Source organism: Microplitis mediator, chromosome 5 (assembly GCF_029852145.1).
Source record: "Microplitis mediator isolate UGA2020A chromosome 5, iyMicMedi2.1, whole genome shotgun sequence".
Taxonomy (NCBI): Eukaryota; Metazoa; Arthropoda; class Insecta; order Hymenoptera; family Braconidae; genus Microplitis; species Microplitis mediator.
The window spans coordinates 23,754,367-23,774,796 of NC_079973.1; the positions used below are offsets into that span (position 1 = coordinate 23,754,367).

Sequence of the window (20,430 nt, forward strand, 5' to 3'; positions counted from 1 at the left end):
GATCCCTTTATTTTTTTGTATCTCATCTAATCTATTAAAATTTTTAATTTCAATTACGTACAAAAAAAAATCCAGTGAAAAAGTGCAATTACATAAAAAAAAAATCATTTCCTGGCGCAAAAAATTTTCTTGAGTCAAAGAAAAAATTTTCTTGCGCCAAAAAATTTTTTTTCAGTGCAATTTAAATTAAAATTTTAAATAATTTTTTTCTGACAACACAAAATAATAACCGTGATACATATCAATGTCATATTTATAAATACTAAACAATTGTAATAAAAAAAAAAAAATCTTTCGTACACTATTTAGTTTTAAACAAAATTTGTATATATTCTTATAATTAATTAATCATTGATTATTGTATAATAATTTTTATAATTGTAATTAAATTTAAATGCTCATGTTAATATAGATATTAAATATATTGTATTATAAGTATGTTTTAATTGTTAATAAATAATTATTATTACTTAATATTAATTATATTCAAAGAAAATATTTATTTAAAATATTGCCGCGCTATTTTGAAAATATTAGCAACGAAAACTTAAGGAAAATTTAGCGGCTAAAATTTTGTAAATCTGTAAAATAAATGTAGGAAGTGCGACAGGTGCATATTTTACAATTACAATGAACGTGTTTGTATTTTTCACTGTTGTAATTCACTTTGCGGACATATATAAGTATAGTGAGTACAATTTTAAAATTTAAAAGTGACCCTTGAGAATGTAAATGACCCAGGTCTAAGTTTTAGTACCTGAGGCTCCAGAACTCGAGGGGTTACTCTACAGTTTTATTATAAAGATTTAAGTGCTCAGCTTTAAATGGCATTAAATATTATTTTACAAAAATATTCTTACCTCTGTAGTGTTACCCGATTCATAAAATTTGTCTATAGTATGTCTGTAAATTTAACTCATGCATTTACGACAGTACATGGCGACTAGGGTCTTAGTACTTAGTTCACTCAGTGCCTTGTCAGGAACACTAGCATTAAGATTTAAAATTTATACATAAAAATTTACTAACAAGAAAAGTATAAAAATATTTATTTCAACGGGCACGAAAAAGATATTTAATATCGGCTATAAATATATATATTTTATTGTCAAGCTGTAAAATTGTTATTTTAAAAAGTTATTGTGAAATATATTTTTAATGGTTGTGAGATTAAAACTTATTGGGCGATTGTTAATTTTTTTCTTGTAGTTATTGAAACTGTTTGAGGATATTACTGGAAATTTTTTCGGCTTTTACGTTTTTTATTTAAATATTTAGTGTGATAATAAATGTAAGTGTGACAATGAATCACAGAAGACATGATTATCCGTATGCAGAAATAATTGAACAACCTTGTAATAGAACTCGATTTAGATATGAATGTGAAGCGCGATTTATTGGAAGTCTTGTTGGTTGTAATAGTACTGAACGTCATAGAAGCTGGCCTACAATAAAGGTAATTTATTATTATTATTATTATTATTATTATTATTATTATTATTATTATTATTAGTACTACTACTATTACTATTAGTAGTATTACTATTATTATATAAGTGAATGTAACTGACAATTATGAATTTTTTAAACTTTTGAACAAATAAATAAAATGTGAGTATAATAAAAATGCGTATTTAAATAATTTAAAAATCAGCGCGCGCATTTTTTAAAATTTCATTATTTAAATTTATAAATTTATTTATTTAAAATTTATAAAGTGTCTGATGTCTGCTACATTCATACTCATTTTTATTACTGCTACTACTATTACTATTAATATATATTTATATATATATTTACATTGTTCTTTAATATGCAACTTTAGTTTTTTAATTGTTAAATTTTTTTTTTAAATTATAAATTAATTTCTAATAAATGTAAAATTTACAAATACCACGATTGGAAAATATTATTTTGAAGAATACAAAAATTTATCTCATATATTAAAGTATAATAGTATGTAATTATACAAATAGTATATATATATATATATATATATTGTCATCCAGTAGTAATTACGTGACGTCAGATGGAGGGTTGGTTTTCAGTTCCATTTAAATTTGTAAGTTACTTCAAACAATAGAGTAGTACAAAACAATCAGATAATCACTTAAAATATCATTATAAAATTTTGTTCTCCGCCAAGTTATCTTACAAACTAATGGACCTTAAATTACACAATTTTATTTACGAAGAATTGTCTAATGCAATTCATTTTTTACAACAAAAGCCATGATTTAATTATTTTACAATTTACTCAAACTATTAGCTAACGACTTTTTATCTTTACTCTAAATCATCTACTAAAATTAATGTAAATCTCTTTAGTTTAAAAATTTTTTTAAAATTCAAAATTCAAAATTTTTAGTATGAATATTTCCCTTTTATATTTTGTCTAGATATTTATTTCCGGATATTAATAGTCGATGGTCCGGGTAAATGTAAATGATAAAAAAATTATGTCCTTGCAAATTCAAATTATTTTTTCGCGGGATTGCATATATATTGTTTTTTAAATTAAATTTAATGACACCGATTATTCTTAAAATTATGGGGTAAAATAATCTTAGATTTATATGAGTGTGAATGTAGCAGACATCAGTCAAATTTAAAATTATAAATAAATTGAGTGAATAATTAACGTAATAAAATTTTTAAAAAATGCGCATTTAAAAAATTTAAAAATTAATAAGTGCATTTTTTCGAAATATTATTTTTAAAATTATTTACTCTATTTATTTATAATTTTAAATTTGTCTTATGTCTGCTACATTCACACTCATAGATTTATTTAAAATTTATTTTAAAAAATAAGTTACAATAATTATTTATATGAATAGTAAATATAAACATTTAATAAAACTATATAAAATAATTATTAAAGATACACGGCCTTGATGGTAATGCGGTAATAATAGTGTCGTGTGTCACCAAGGACTCGCCACATAGACCACATCCTCATGAGATTGTCAGTAAAGATAGACCGGACCAAGGTGTTTTTACCCTGAAAACTGACTCGCAGGTAGTATCTTTTCCAAACTTGGGAATCCAGTGTACCAAGAAGAAAAATGTTAAAGAGGCATTGGAAAAACGTGAAGCGCTTCGAGTTGATCCCTTTCAAAGTAATTTTTTAAAAATATTTTTTGATTTGCCGTTAAAAATTTTTTCTAAATTCAAAGATAATTGTTATGGAAAAATTAAATGACAGTTAATTGTGTGACAGAGGATGAAACAAAACGATTTCAGACCAGGGTGAAGTTGGCTGACATCATCCACGGTTTGAAATCGTCATTCATTTTGAGTTACACAGTAGATTTTTTGATTATCTGCATTGAAACTCAGTTTCAGTGTCAGCAGTCAGTCAGAAAAAAATTAATTTCAGACCAATGGTGTGATCAATTATTAGCGTAAGCGTAAATTGTCACTTGTAATTCGTAATTAAGCAGAAACTATAAATACTATTTATTATTCACAGTAATTTTTATAAAACTTAATCGGAGTCAGAGCTGTCATTTACGTAAATAAAAGATGATCCTGAAATTTACAGGCAATCAAAAACTTTTCAGATTGTTTTTTCAACACATCAATTACGAATAAAAAAAAAAACTAAAAATATGCACATGTAGAAAATTGAAAGAACTATAGGTGCAATTTTTTCAAATATTTTATTTTTATAATTTATTATTCTGAAAAAAAATCAAAGAACTATTGGACGTCGGCTAACTTCAGTATCATAATAAAAGTAGTGGTTTTAAATTACTATTAAACAAATTACAAGTATCAGAGTTTAAATTATGAATGACTTCAGTCAGCGGACAGAAACATTTTTCCACCATACCTGCATCGAATGTTTAAATTTTTTCCTGTTTATAGGGACAATAGTATATTACACACCTAGGGCAGTAAAGTAAGAAATGTCTCATCAACAAACATGTGACCTAAGGCTTTCTTATTTACTTCCCAAGGTGTCTATACTATTTTTCTCCTCGACGGAGGCGGAAAGCGGCAACTTCGTTTTGAATCAAAATTTTTCTATACGCTATTCTTCCCATAAACAGAGGGTAAATTTTAAACTTTCAGGTGCAGATCTGGTAAAAATAGTATACACACCTCAGAGGACCGTAAAATCTCCCAATCCGGGTGTTTGCCACTTCCGCCTTTAACTCGGGCTTATACACGCGAAAATTCGCAATTTACGCGATTGCTAATAATAATTCGCGGCATTGGACTGAAATTAGATTCTTCCGAGTAATTTACTTTAATTAAAAGTAAAATTTTTAACAGTGACCTTTTACTGTCTATATTTATTAATTAAATATTAATCAATACTTATAATTATTTCAGCGGGCTTTGATCATAAAAATTCAACGGCTGGAATTGATGTATCAGCAGTAAGACTCTGCTTCCAAGTGTACGTTGAAGATAGCAAAAAAAAATGTACCGTACCCTTGCGGCCCGTAGTCTCCGAGCCAGTTTATGACAAAAGTAATATTATAATTTTTGTTATTTTTATAAGTAATTAGAGTTTTAATTACAACTATAACAATTAATATTTATGTTTACAGAAGTGTTGGGTGATTTGTCAATTCTTAAGTTAAGTCACTACAGTGCACCTGCTACTGGGGGTACCCCGATGATACTTTTGTGTGAAAGAGTTGCCAAAGATGACATCAGTATTGTATTTTTTGAGAAGCGTAACAACAGAATTATTTGGGAAGGACTTGCTAAGTTTAATTCCAATGATGTTTATCGACAGGTAAATGATTATTAAAAGTTGTTCAATAAAATTTGCTAGCTTTTTTTAAATTTTTTAATTAAAGTAATTAACCATTGACTTATAATATTGTAGATATCGATTGCGTTTGAAAGTCCCGCTTATTATAATGTTAATATTCAAGAACCAGCTCAGGTTTTTATTCAGTTACGAAAGTTATCGGATCATTGTGCGAGCGAGCCATTGCCGTTCACATTCACTCCAGTTGGGGCAGGTAAAAAAAATCATTTTTTTAAAACACTGAAGAACTAAACTATAATTTGAAGATATTTAGTGAATAGATATATTGAATATTAAATATTATTTTGCAGACTCTTCAATTAATCTTAAACGTAAAAGGCATAAATACAGTACATCCGGTGTAATAGACCTGGAGACAGAAGCTGGATCATCAGTTCCCACTCATTGTCCTCGCTGCAATTGCTTTTCTGCAAGTCCAGAATCTCCTGAAGAAGAACCTATAACTGAAAAACCTGCAATTATTGCCAAGCGATTGTTATATTACCGACCGCAAAATCAAAATAGAAAATGTAAATATTATTTATACTTTTGAAGTTTATGATTTACTCATTTTTATTAATAAATTTTATTTTTTTAAATTGTAGTGAATGAAGTAAACAAACAATCAGCGATGGATAGAAATCTACATGATATGCAGCCGCTGGATTTACATTGTAGAAAAAATATAAATAATAACGATGATAATAATAATAGGAAGAATAAAAATATTAATATTAAACAAATTAATATTAATAATGTACAACAACAACAACAACAACAACAACAACAACAACAATCAATGCCACCACTACGACAACAACAATCTCAAATGCGGAATCAGCAACAAGAACAACTACAGCTAACTCTTCAGCAACAGCAACAACAAAAAATATTACAACCGCAGCAACTAAAACTGATACAACAATTGATACAACCACAGCTACAACATCAACAACAAACACATCTACAACAACAACAACAACAACAACAACAACAACAACAACATCAGCATCAACAACAACAAATACAACAGCAGCAGCAGCAACAACAACAAATACAACAACAGCAGCAGCAACAACAACAAATACAACAACAGCAGCAGCAACAAAAACAAATACAACAACAGCAGCAGCAACAAAAACAAATACTACAACAGCAACAACAACAAAAACAAATACTACAACAGCAACAACAACAAATACAACAACAGCAGCAGCAACAACAACGAATACAACAACAGCAGCAGCAGCAACAACAACAACAACCCCAATCACAGTTATTACAACAACAACAAAAACTATTATTACTACAATCAATACAACAACAACAACAACAACTACCACAGCTACAACCACTACCACCACAACAACAACAACAACAACTGCAACCACAACTTCTTCAACAGCAGCAATGTCGAAAAAACTTCCAACAAGTTCAACAATATATCCAGCAACAAGAAAAACAACCACAACTTCAACAACAGAATCAAGAACAACAACAACAATATCAATTACAACAACAACAACAGCGCCAATTACCATTAAACTACCAATTACAACAGCTTCAACAATTACAGCATAGTCAATCACAACAGCAATCACGAGCGCAATTAATGCAGTACTATCAAGAACGGCAGCGGCATCAAGTTCAACAACAGCCAGATCATCACCATCAAGAACAATATTCAACGTCGTATCAACATGTTATTGATAATAATAATTATGATAATGATCATGAAGATGATGATAATGATGGTGATGAAGAAGAACAAGAAGACAGTGATGACAGCAATCCTTATTATAGTACACAGGTAATAATAGCCAACAGGCCGCCGGATTTCTACAAAATGATCAAAACTCTTCCCCCTCAACAGACGTGCAATACAGGTAATTAATTTATCTAAAGTTTTGTCGCTGAGATTTAAAATTTTTTTTAACATTTGTTTTATTTTTCTTAACTTCAGGACAACAATGTACGGGAAATATAAATAATCAACAAAATCGACTTGAAGACAAAGAATCGACGAATGAAAATAGTGATTATGAATTATCGGAGCTCATTGACCAACAATTGTCGGAAACGATGAACAGTGGATTGTCACTTATAGGAGATGAGGTAATTTAAATGATTGTCATCATTATTTTTAATTTTTTTAAATTTATTTGTACCAATAATTTATATTTTTTTATTTTTTAGTTTGAAATCAATAGTCCACCCTACCAAGACACGAATAATAATCAACCGAGATATGAAGATTTTTTTCCTTAATTAAACTGATGAAAAATCCAAATATTTGTTATTGTTATTATTATTGTAAATAAAATGTAATTATAGCTTCTGCAGATTGTAATATTTTTAAAAAAGTTCTAACTTGAGTATAAATTATTTATAAGTCGTGATGTTAATTTATCATATATTTTAAGTCAAAAATTTAACGAATCAAAATAATTATTTGCATGAAAAAATAGTTATTAATTTTTATTGTGTATTATTTTTATAAAAAAATTTTAAATGTTTATTTAAAAAACTAAAAAAAAAAAATTTTAATTTTTAAATCAAGATTTACATTAGAATTTTTTTTCCCTTAAATTAAGTTTAATACTACACAGAAAAAAAGGATTTTCTTGGCTCAATAAATTTTTCGCACCATAAATTTATAATGAAAAAAATTTTTCTTTTCACGAGTGAAAATTTTGCGGGCTAAAAAATCCTTTTTTAACTTCCCGCTAAGAAAATTGTTAATTTTAAAAAATTCGGGAAGTTATTGGTTTCACCCTGATTTTCGAAAATCGAGTTTTCATCTGATGTTGACGTTTTGAGGTCCTAGGAAGCTATTCTGACTATTTTTAGAAGGATGTCCGAGTATCTGTATGTATGTATGTGTATGTATGTAAACTCTTGATATCTTTTTAATGAATTGACCGATTGAGATGGTTGAGGTGGCAATCGAAAGAGTTTGTTGGCCGTCAACTTTTCTGAAAATTTCAAATCGATCAATCAAATGGACTCTAAGATATAAAAGAAATACAAAAAAAAAAAAAAACAATTCTTTTTCAGTTTTTTTCAAATTTTTCAGAAATGGCTCGATCGATCAATTCCAAAATCTAATTAGCACTAGAACTCAATAAAACGCGTCGATCCCCACCTCAACCATCGAAATCGGTTGATTCGTTCGCGAGATATCGTGGGAGAAAGAAATGCTAAAAAACGTTTTTTTTTCGAAAACAATAGCATACAAACGTATTTTTGAGCTCAAGGAACTCGAAAACAGCGGGAAGTTTTAGGGCTGGCCCGCAGGGTCAATCGATAGACAGATTTTTAACTTCCCGCTAAGAAAATTGTAAATTTTCAAAAATTCGGGAAGTTATTGGTTTCGGTCCGATTTACGAAAATCGAATTTCCATCAGATGTCGACGTTTCGAGGTCCTAAGAAGCTATTCTGACTAATTTCAAGATGATGTCCGAGTGTATGTATGTGTGTACGTACGTATGTACGTATGTATGTATGTAAATATTCATAACTCTTGAACGGATGAACCGATTTTGATCGTTGAGGTGTCATTCGACGCAGCTTGTTAATGTCTTGAAGCCGTAAAAATTTGAACTTAATCGGTAGGGTGCGTTCAGAGATATTTCAAAAATAAAATTTTTTCGAAAATGTTTTATTTGGATAACTTTTAATTTGCTCGATGGATTGATTCCAAAATCTAATCAGCTCTAAAACTCTATAAGCCGCGTCGAATGCCACCTCAATCATCAAAATCGGTTCATTCGTTCAAGAGAAACCGTTGACGAAAGAATTCAAAAAAAAAATTTTCCTTGGTTTTTTTGAAATTTCTCAAAAACGGCTAAATAAATCAATTTCAAAATTTGATCAGCTTCGGAACTTGATAAAACGCGTCGATTGCCACCGCAACCATCAAAATCGGTTAATTCGTTCGCGAGATATCGTGGGAGAAGGAAATGCTAAAAAATGGTTTTTTACAAAACAATGGCATACAAAAGTATTTGCGAGCTCAACGAGCTCGAAAACAGCGGGAAGTTTTGGGGCTGGCCCGCAGGGTCAACTGACAGACCAATTTTTTTTTGTGTACCCACTAAATTTGTAAGTAAATAAAAATCCACGAAAACTATTATTTTTTTAAATATATTTACTCAACAATACAATTAATTAATAATTGAGTTTAAATTTAAAAAATGAGCAAAAAAAAAAACTTTTCAATTTACAATAATGACCTTGCAATTTTTCTTATTCTAATGTAATGGACAAAACGTACACACGTATTATAAAAAATTAAATTTAAATTGAAGTGATAAATAAATTAAAATATATATAAGACAATTAAAAAAAAGTATGAAGTTTCTTATCCTAAATTTCTCATAGAAATTAATAAGTAAATTATATTAGAAGTTATATATATATATTTCAAAGGTGAGTAGTTGGAGCAGTCGGGACATATTTATCTCTTGGTTTTTTAAAAATAAAAAATTTAATAATAATAATTATTTTTAATTCTCTATCTCAAATACGACACGTGGAACAGCAACAGCTAATTAACCATGTGTTTAAAATTTAATTTATCTAATGATTCAGTATATATGGTCATACATGTATAAAGATAAGATTCGTCTGGCAAAAAAAAATATATACATATATAAATTTAATAAACTACTGTAGATATATATAATTTATTATACTAAATTCCATTTATTTTTATTCAAATAGATTATCACTACGGATAACTATATATCAAAGAAGAAATATATAAGAAATTGAAACAAGAAAAATAATCACTTGAATTTATTTTTTTTTTGTGTATGAAAAAAAAAATTAATAAATAAATTCCGTATGTTTAATTAAATAAATCTATCGCCATCGTATATTTTAATTATTAACTACATTTCGAAAATATTTGTACATTTAAAATGTGTTTAAACACCTTCGCAAATTGGCGCGTAAACTTATTTTTTAAATTTATTATATAATTAATTAATAATAAAATTAATAATTACCGCAGCTAATTTACAGTTAACATTAGTCTGATATCTTCTTAATTAGACAGTTAAAAATAATTATTAAAACCATATTATAAATTTTTATGTAAGAAGACATCATTACTTATGCAGTGCCACTAATTATTTAAATCGTAACGCATGTACACAATATATTTATCATTATTATTATTGTTATTGTATTAATATTTTAGATATTTCGGTACAGTAACAAGTGACCGTATTATTAACTTGTACAAATCCAACTGTTACACTGAGCAAAAAAAACTACAAGAAAATATTTTTATGACTTAAAAATTAATTTTTCTTTCGAGCTTTAGTTTAAAAAAAAAAATCTTATTCAAGTTCGGCTGCCCAATTTCAAAACACAGTAATGGACAAGTTTTTAAAAATCGGTTTTTAAATATTTTTAGTTCCAGTGGTCTAGTAAACATGATTCGAAATTTTATTTTTGTCGGTTACTGTGTTTTTAAATTGGGCAGTTGAGTTGATACTGACTTTAAATTCAAAGACAATAACTCAACTTAAAAAAATTATTATGGATACTCGTGAGAAAAAATGTGATCCTGAAGTTAACAGACAATTGACAATTTTTGGATTTTTTTTTTTAACAAATCGATTACAAAAACTAATAATATGCGCATGTAGAAAATTTTAAAAACTACAGGTGCAATTTTTCCAAATATTTTTTTTTTATAATTTATCGTTTTAAAAAAAAATCCAAAAATTATTATTATACCTCGGTTAACTTCAGTATCATAAAAAAATTCGTCGAGTTTTTAAAAAAAAAAACAATTTTGATAAATAAAATAATACGAGACAATTTACAAGAAATCGTAGTATTAGAATACAAAAAAATTAGTTTTTTAGTGACTTTTGAAATTAAACAGCCACGTTTGTAAAAAAATTTTCAAATCTATTCTTTAAATTTACTAAAATTAAAAACTATCCTAAATTTCCAAGCTCTACATACTGACCGATTTTGAAATCTGTTTAAAAAGAATTTTTTACCCAAAAAAAATTAACAAAAATATATTTTTTGAATTATCGTAAAAATAAATTTTTAAAATCACAAATATTTTATTTTTCAAAGAACTTTTTTTTGTTCAGCATATACGCGAAAATTTGATGACAATTTATTATTTATTTTCTTCCTCATAATTTATATATATCAATAAAAAATAAAATAAAATACGGTCATACATTTTACCAGTCAACGAATGTTTAATTGTGTTCACAAAATATGAACATGGAAGTATTCTCATTATCAAATTATTAAATAAAAAAAAAAAAAAATTTTCATTTCAAATCCAATCGATAATCGAATGAAAATTCGGGTTCCAATTTATGAACAAACTTAAGATTTTTTTATAGAATTTATACTTTTGTTGTTCTTTAATTAATTAACTTTTTTTTACAATTTAAGTCATCAGTATTGCAATCATACATATAATTGGAAAAGAAATATAATATATGAAAGGTACATTATAATATAAATGTCATAGTAATTTAAATAAAAGACAAACAAAGTTAGAAAAAAATTATAACCATATTCAAATTTTCAAATATTAGATTCAGCAAAAAAAACTGAATAGAAAATACTTGAGTATCCAGGTCTAAATAATAAAAGAATTAAGTAATTTTTTTTTTTAGATATTTTTGTCATACGTTACATATCGTTTTAATAATAAAAAGTTTCTTAGTTGATAAACTTTATACATACTATGTATAATTATTATGCAATGTGAGTCACACACATAACTCATTCATACTCTCGAGCGCGAACCATTGCAATTAATCGTAACGGGTGTTATAAATAATTATTAAATTAAGTTAATTAAGAAAAAAAAAGGGGGGGGCAATGATTATGATTTACAATAAAACAAAAAAATTTCTTTTTTTAAAAATCTTATTATAAATTAATTAAGGAAAAATAATGAATAATTTACAAAAGCGAAAAAAAATAGTAAAAATCATCGAACGATTGAGTGTTGTCATAAATATATATGTTTATTAATATATAATATGTAATTGATCGGTTGAGGTATCAGGCAAACCGTTTATTAGAATTTAATCATTTATTTATAAATTTATTTCAAATTTTAATTTATAATTTAAATATTCAAATGAAAGAAAAAAAAATTATAATTCACACCCTTACGATACTATTACACTATTTTAATTATATATTTTAATTATAAATCAGTTTGAAAAAAAAAAAATTATAAAAAAAAAAAAATATTCATTATTTTTATTAATTATTTATTAAAACTCAGTCACGCGCACAATAATAATGTGATGGAGACATTCGTCGACCTACAAACGTAATTTGATTTTAATTGTAATAAAAAAAAAAAATCATCATCATTATCATCATCATCATTCACAAATGTTCATTTTACACTATTTAAATACAATAGAACTTTTTTTTGTATATTTTATTTTGTTATATTTATTTAAATAAGTTTTATTTTTTGTTGTTATTTTTATTAATTGTTTTGTTATAAAACTGTCTCGCAAAAAATGTCGCAATTATTACAATACCAAGTAATTAAATTTTGATACGATAATCAAAATGTTTATTTTTAAATTAAATTCGTATTTAATAATTTAAATTTATTTATTTATCATTAGTTTTTTTTTAAATTAAATTATTATTGATTAATCAATTAACGATGAGAGAAAAATTATTACACAACATTGAATACGAATTTATGAATAAATAAACATTTAGACGTATCAATTTGAATTTTTAAAAATAATCGGTTGATGAGACTTAAAAATTAACAGAATTGCAATGAGCCGAGATCAGTAATTGTGTGATTATTGACAACAAATATCAGCGCACTACAATTCTGTTTATTGCCTCAATTTATTATTATTATTATTACTATTATTTATTTATTAATTATTAATATTATTCCCTGTTAGTTTTCGACCAGGAGGATTTGACAGATTGGTTTTTATTTTATTTTTTTACGGACATGATAGACGTCAACATTGATATCAACCGTTTAGTGAAGACAAAATAAATAAAATAATTATATTATAAATTTATGAATATTGTTACTGTTATTGTTTTAGTTGTAAATATTTTTGTGATTGACGATGGCGCTATCTGCCAGTGCCTCCTTTACTTACTTAACAGTAACTTATTAACTTTTTTTTCTTTATTATTTAATTTTTATTATTTATTTTATTTATGATTGGTCTTCATCTTCGTCATCATCGGGCTCGTCTTCGTTTTCTTCGACTTCTTCTTCCTCTATTTGAATAAAAAAAAAATATTTTATTAATTAACAAATAAATAAAATATTCATAATTATCATGGATATAAATTGAGATCAAACTAACCCTCGTTCTCGTCGTCATCGTCAACTTCATTGTCAACTTCGTCTTCTTCTTCGCCTTCGGCTTCAGCGTCTTCTTCTTCATCGTCGACGTCGTCTTCGTGATCTTCGTTTTCTACGTCATTATCACCGCCGTTCTCTTGCCTCTTTGGTTTTTTTGTGTCCTCATTCTTTTCCTATTAAAAAAAAAATTATTAGTCATTGGTATCAAATACAATAAATTGTAATTCAAATTTGTAAAAATCGCGGCATCCTAATCTAATTTAATATATTTTTTTAATTGTTTATAAATGAATGTTCAAAGTATTAATGATAATTTTAAAAATTTTTAATTAGTTTATGTGTTCATTGAAGGTGGCGTTTTTTTTTTATGTAGCAAATACTTGAAGCATATGATTACGTATCAACTACTAATCACAGGGTTTACTGAGATAACCTAATGCTTTTTAATCATATAGATTAATATATACATATATATAAATATACATGTACTTATATGTATAAGTAAGTAAATAAAGAACTTATTATTTGAATTTATTAATGAATTGTAATAATTTAATCTTTAATTAAATCTATACATACATATATACATGTATAAATGTATGTATGTATACATATATGTATATATATGGAAATATGAAATTATGATAAGTAATTGATCAATTAAAATAATATAAATTATTAATTAAGATAAAATAAAAGTATTTGAAATAAAATATTAAAAAAAAGTTTAAATGTTTGTAACAAACCTTAATATTAAAAAAAGTATAAAGGAAGAATAACATAAAAATTAACATGACGAATGGATGTAATTTGTAACCAAGTAAATTGAGAATTACGAGTGATTTCTTAAAAGTAACCGGAGTCTATTATTAAAATCAGCTCGACCTGTTTCAATTTTTCCCGCCATTTATTCAAATATTCAAATCAAACTTTCGTCTGCCTGTCAACTACAAAACTAATCTTTTTTAAAATCGTCTTACTAGAACATTTATAAATAATTCAAATATTGCATAGGTCACTATAGGAAATTGATAAATCGATAATTATTGGAAATCAAATTTTGTATTTTTTATCAATAATAAATTAAATTAGTGATTTATTTATACTTTTTATTAAATGAGGTCATCTTAGGACAATCGTATACGAATCTCTGAACATGTTCGCGCGTTATTTTCCCCCTAAAAAATATATACATCTATATATACGTGATCTTAAAACGTGTTGGTTGGATGGTCGTTCGGCCCTTTTACGCGGCATCGATCGCATAAAATACGATTGAGGATTACTACTACTACTTCTACTACCACATATCTATTACACGATACACAGCATTGACAACGTAAGAGTTAAGTAGTAGGATATGATTAAAGTGGGTGAGAATGTGTAGTGAATACTCCATACTCAAGTGAGAAAGAATTATATCGATATAATTCAAAAGTAAAAGAGGAAGAGAGAAGTAGTGAATCATGTCGTATGCTCAGCTTAGCTTGGAAAAGACGCCTTTCCCACTACTGTACAGAGTACAACACAACTTAAACTCATGGATTGTGCGCGCGCGTGCTTTCATTTTACTAACACAATAAAAATTATAATGTATGTGTAGTAAGAATGAGTACGAATAGGTGTAAAGTACACAGAGAAACAGAAACAGATACAGATACAAGATACAAGTGAAGCCGCATTCGTTCCACGTCAAGTGTTCCAAGTCTAATACTTTTGAGAGAAGAGATGGGTAATACTATTTGAGGGGGGGGGGGTGTCATGAACAAGTACAAGTACCAGCTACAATAAATGAGAGAAATTTAAATTGAATATAAAAAAAATAAATTCAAATGAAAGTGAGGTTTAAATTTTTTCTACTGGTAATTATTACTCATGCAATCAACATCATGTCCATTAATTTAAAAAATATGCTGGTGTTTTGAATGACACAATCAACGAGAGTACACATACCAGAATAAATTATTTAACTTGTATTTATAAAATGTATATAGATATATTGTGTGTGTTAAATAAAGCGAAAAAGCGACGCGATGTTTTCTCAAAAGTTCGTAAAGTACGGAGGCCGTGAGAGAAAGAGCGCGAGTGAGGATAAAATATATATAGGTAATGAAAGAAAGATAAAGAGAGAAACAAATGGCAACCCGGTAGACGAGGAAGCCAACGCGCGCGAAGCGCCGACTGCCGACATCATAATACACGGCGTTGCCGCTTGCTGCGTGCATGTTGCTAATATTCAACAATTTTCAATGGCTTATCACTAATCATTTTTTTTTTTATATAATATATATATATATATGTGTATGTTAATTAGACATTTACCTATTAATTTGCATTGTCATTTACTTATAATTAGATGCTATCAGATGTAATTGATTAATGGGTTTGATAAATAATATTAATAAAGATTTGAAAGTAATAATCGATCTTAAAAGTACGCGCGAAAATAATTTTACTAATGGACGCTGTATTTTCAAACGAGTCCGCCATAATTGTCAGCGTTGATTAAACAATTTGATAGCTGATGGATAATTAATAGATGGATTCTCCTGAGGACAAGTAACGGAGTAAAAATAAAAAACGCGGGAGAAAATGGAGGTGAAGATTTAAACGGCGACGCTGTTGTGTATACAGTAATTGTGACAGCGGTAAATTAAAATGGCGGCTGCACTAGCGTCTAGCGTCAACAAGGCTCGAGCTACGTGTTGTTACACAGTTGGAGTATGAAAAAAATTTAATCATTAATGACAATAAGTATCGATAATAATATTAATAGTAATTATTGTGATAAAAATCGCATTAGCAGCTCGATAAGTTAAAAAGTTTACGATTTTTTGAACACATGGCGCGCAAGACTCCGAAAAATTATTTTTAAAATTTTTTTTAACGATTAATTAAAACATTTAAACGCAATACCGATGGCGGAGCTACGGGCTCGGCTTATCTGCTTTGATATATTCTCTAGTAACATAATATATAAGCACGGGATAGGTAATTATAGACGGCATTGTGACGATGAACGGACACAACAGGGGTGATCAACCGAAGCCACGCGATTTCATGGCGTCACTTGGATTTAATATATAATATATATAGATATATGTTCATATATTCCCCTCTACTTCTTCTAACACCTTTTTTATTTTTTTATCAATTATCTATTTGTCATTTAAATAATTTTTATCTTGTATGCATGTAAGTTGTGATTTTACTTTGCGATATGAGAAAGGAGTAGAATGTACGAGAAATATATTTATATATTTATATGTATGTGTGTAAATATAAAAAGAACAAGGTGTTTAAGGACGGTAATAAAAAATAAAAAAAAAAAAAATGGAGCCCGGTGGAAAATGCCGGCCGGCATTTACTCCCACATGTCGTCGTCGTCGTCTTGGTAGTTGCCGTAGTCGTCGTCGTTGTCGGTTACCCGCGTAACTCCATTACTACACCATGCGCTCTAGTATTATTTTTTTTTATCAAAATATATATACATATATATATATATGCATATGTATTCTCGAAAACTAATAATGTCTAGTCAAATTTAAATTTAAATTCAAATTCAAATACGATAAATAATTTCCCGCGTCACTGGACGAGTTACGTAAAAAAAAAAAAATAATAATAAATAAATAAATATGAAAATAATGAAAAACTTACTTCTGCCGCCCTCTTGATCCCTTTGAGATCGCATTTCGCGTCCCCAGTTGGCTTGTCGTTTTCCGTCTTCTTCTCAACGTTCACTGGCTCTTTATCATTGGTACTCATTTTCGTATTTGTGTTTTTTTAAACGCGTGATAAAAAATTTACTTTTAAATAAATATTTATTTATTTAATTAATAACTTGGTTGGTTTGGTATATATATAATATATACCGATGTATATTTATGGTTTATACAAATATATTTATATATATATTGTATGTATATACTGGTAATGCGCGAACGTGTATTTAACAGTACGATTGCGAGTAGTAATAATAATGGACGCGTTTATAAAAAAGAGAGAAGCACGACGAGGAGACTACTGAAGAAAAATGCGTGCGTCCTCACGCGGCGTTGGTTTCCGGCGAAATACCCGAGAGCGCAGCGTCGTCAGGCGAACCCTAACGAGCAGCAACGAATAGTGACGACGGTACTCGTGCTCGAGAGTGGGAGTCGACGAATGAGTAGCGAACTCCTAACTCCTAGTACTCTATGTACTATATACATACCCTATATTCACTCATACATTACATCACATATATATGTATATATGTATGTATGTGTATATACGTTTACTTACACATACAATATGTGGGATCGAGAGTTGCTAGTAAAGAGAATGGGGGGGAGGTTTTGACCAAGGGAGCGTGGGGTGAAGAGTTACTGAGTAGAGAAAAAGGATAATGAGCGTAAGAATGAACGTGTAAGCGAGATAATAATAAGAGAGGGCGAGTAAGTGAGAGAATAAAAGAGCAAGTAAGATGACAATATTTATAATGTTTTATAGGGGAAGGAGTATGTGATAGATGTATATGGAATAAGAGAAGGGGTAAAAAAGACAAGATAGGCCAAAGGCAATTTATATATACGTATATATATATTTATATAAACATATTATGGGAAAAATATGTAATGATTTAATAAAGGATTTTAAAAAATGAAATAGAGTACATTGGATTACTTTAGTTTTTTTTTTAAATATTACTTTTTTTTTGAGCGCGAATTTTGAAAGTTCAAAAATTTGAATGGGAAATTTGAGGATTTGTTTGATTATATGGTTTTTTTAAGATTGTTGGAGATTGTTCGAGATTGTTGGTTGTTTGTCATTGTCGGTTGTTTGATGCTTGGGGGCTTTGTTTGAAAAATGAAGATGGCGCGCGTTTGAAACCCGATAAATCGCTGATTGGCTATATTTTATTTTAATATTTAATAGTTATGGATGGTTAATTTTTAGTATTTATAATGATTGTTAAAAATATATTTGATCGATAATTTTATTTATCAGTGGGTATTGCGGTATGTGTTAATGTGGTAAATTATATTCATTGTTTAAGCGAGGGGTTCGAGAGTTCGTTGGATGGTAGGAGCGTCTGGTTTGAGATTATGTCGCTGGATTCAAATAATCTACGTGTGCGTCCCGTATGCCGCCTTACTTTGCCGCTACTGATTATACGCCTTTTATAAAATTACTTTTTCTTATCATTTTTCTATTAATAGCCGGCCAATCGATGCTCCTATCAATCCTTACTATTTATTGATCAATCTTTCTGTCGGTGATTTTTTTTTTATTTAGTTATTACTTAATTTAATCTAGTAATACGAACTTATTAGTTTATCACTTTTATTTACCTAGTATAGATGTCGCAATAGAGCGACCACACACTTATATACATATAGGTGTGAAAAAGGATGATGTTTTCAAAATGTTTAAGATTATTGTGGTATATTCTCGATGTTACTCGAATAGAAAAAAAAATATATATATATACATGTATGTATATATCATTACGACAATCACAATCATGTGTGACCTCATGTGTTACCATTATTGACTCATCATTTTATTAATATTTTATTTTTTTGAAATTATTAATACATTTATATTTATTTTATACTCGCGGTTTTATTAAATTTTATTAGATAAAATTTTAAATTTATTCAAATATTCAAATTCTGGGTTGTAAATAAATAATAAATTAATTCAAATAATAAATAATTATATGGGTTAATAAAATGGAGTAATTTTTATTTATTGATATTTCATATTTATTTATAGAATGAAAATTTATAACCATGTGCCAGGTTATTAAAGCAGCGCATGCGTAATTCAAATTTTCCCGCGCCTGCGTTTTAATGAAAATTAAAAGAGCGCGTGCGTGTGGTGATTTTGACTTGCGTTGTCCTGTCTCTCTTAGAATATTTCTTTTTCACGTTCCTTCTAAATAATCAAGATGGTAGGCTCATATATTTATATTTTATATTATTTAATCATTAATTATAACCACCATCTTATTTATAATAATTGTCATTAATTTACCAAAGGGTGTAAATTGTTATTTTTTAAATTTAAAGGGAAATATTTTTAGCGCAATTTTTCTTTTAAAAACTATCGGGGGATGTCATCGTGTCCTAACCTTTTTCTAGCCTGAAAATTTTTTATCATAATTATTTATAAATTTATTAATTGACTTATTATTTATTGATTGTGTGTTCAGGTGAACGTGCCAAAACAAAGACGGACATTCTGCAAAAAATGCAAAGTCCACAAGCCACACAAAGTCACCCAGTACAAAAAGTCGAAGGAAAGACATGCGGCGCAAGGAAGACGTCGTTATGACCGTAAACAACAGGGTTTTGGTGGACAGACTAAGCCTATTTTCAGGAAGAAGGTAAAATTATATATTACTATTGATAATTAGTCATGTTATTAATTTATTGTTCATTTGTAGGCCAAGACTACCAAGAAAATTGTATTGAGAATGGAATGTACTGAGTGCAAGTACAGAAAACAAATTCCACTTAAGCGTTGCAAGCATTTCGAACTTGGTGGTGACAAAAAGAGGAAGGTTTGTATATTTTATATTTATTTACTTTTGTTATTTATCTTCAACAAAATTTTAAATTAAAATATTAATTGACAGACTCATCCGTCACGTACTTTGTTATTTTAAAAACTTCAGTTGAATTGAATATGACTGAAGTTAACAGACAATTAAAAATTTTCGAATTTTCTTTTTCAATAAATCAATTGCAAAAAAAAAACTAAAAATATGCACATGTAGAAAAATAAAAAAACTACAAGTGCAATTTTTAAAAATATTTTTTTTTTTATAAGTTATGGTTTTTAAAAAATTTCAAGAAATAACTGACGTCTGCTAACTTCGGTATCTTAAGTTAAAAGACCATTAATAATTTTTGGATTTTTTTTTCAACAAATCAACTGCAAAAAAAAAAAAATAAAATTATGCATGTGTAGAAAAATAAAAAAAATATAAGTGCAATTTTTTTTTTATAATTCAAAAATTATTCGACGTCAGCTGACTTCAGTATCAAGAATCAAGTTGATATTTAAAGTTATTTAAAATATAATTAATATAAATTGAAACAAATTTTAATATTTTAATTGATTTCACATTTGTTGAAAAAATTATCGTACTTTATCCTAATAAAATAATTTTTTATAATTTGTTACAGGGGCAAATGATCCAGTTTTAAGTTTAAGTTATAAATTTTAAAATTGGAATTACTGCTGTATTTGCTAAGAAAAATAAAAAAATTGTCACTTGAATGATTATAAACTATTTTA

The 20,430-nt window shown here is 27.7% G+C and overlaps 3 protein-coding genes across 4 annotated transcripts; 2 read left to right on the forward strand and 1 right to left on the reverse strand.

Annotated features, from left to right (window-relative positions):
• Window positions 1-364: 364 nt before the first annotated feature.
• On the forward strand, window positions 365-7,157 carry LOC130667738 (embryonic polarity protein dorsal-like). Its single transcript, XM_057469562.1, has 9 exons — window positions 365-1,456; window positions 2,885-3,122; window positions 4,345-4,485; window positions 4,566-4,756; window positions 4,850-4,988; window positions 5,086-5,304; window positions 5,380-6,660; window positions 6,738-6,889; window positions 6,971-7,157. The coding sequence occupies exons 1-9, from the start codon at window positions 1,304-1,306 to the stop codon at window positions 7,040-7,042; spliced, it is 2,586 nt and encodes an 861-aa protein (XP_057325545.1). The 5' UTR covers window positions 365-1,303; the 3' UTR covers window positions 7,043-7,157.
• A 4,875-nt stretch (window positions 7,158-12,032) lies between these two features.
• Window positions 12,033-17,249, reverse strand: LOC130668895 (acidic leucine-rich nuclear phosphoprotein 32 family member B-like). 2 transcript variants are annotated; one of them, XM_057471406.1, is made up of 3 exons: window positions 16,801-17,249; window positions 13,142-13,313; window positions 12,033-13,052 (listed from the first exon to the last, which is right to left on the reverse strand). In XM_057471406.1, exons 1-3 carry the CDS (start codon window positions 16,906-16,908, stop codon window positions 12,988-12,990), a joined length of 345 nt encoding a protein of 114 aa, XP_057327389.1. In that variant the 5' UTR covers window positions 16,909-17,249; the 3' UTR covers window positions 12,033-12,987. The 2 variants fall into 2 exon arrangements, with proteins under 2 accessions (XP_057327389.1, XP_057327390.1); XM_057471407.1 differs by lacking the exon at window positions 16,801-17,249 and adding an exon at window positions 13,887-13,949.
• Window positions 17,250-18,925: 1,676 nt separating this feature from the next.
• LOC130668896 (60S ribosomal protein L44) lies at window positions 18,926-20,412 on the forward strand. Its single transcript, XM_057471408.1, has 4 exons — window positions 18,926-19,078; window positions 19,340-19,513; window positions 19,574-19,690; window positions 20,319-20,412. Exons 1-4 carry the CDS (start codon window positions 19,076-19,078, stop codon window positions 20,337-20,339), a joined length of 315 nt encoding a protein of 104 aa, XP_057327391.1. The 5' UTR covers window positions 18,926-19,075; the 3' UTR covers window positions 20,340-20,412.
• Window positions 20,413-20,430: the final 18 nt, after the last annotated feature.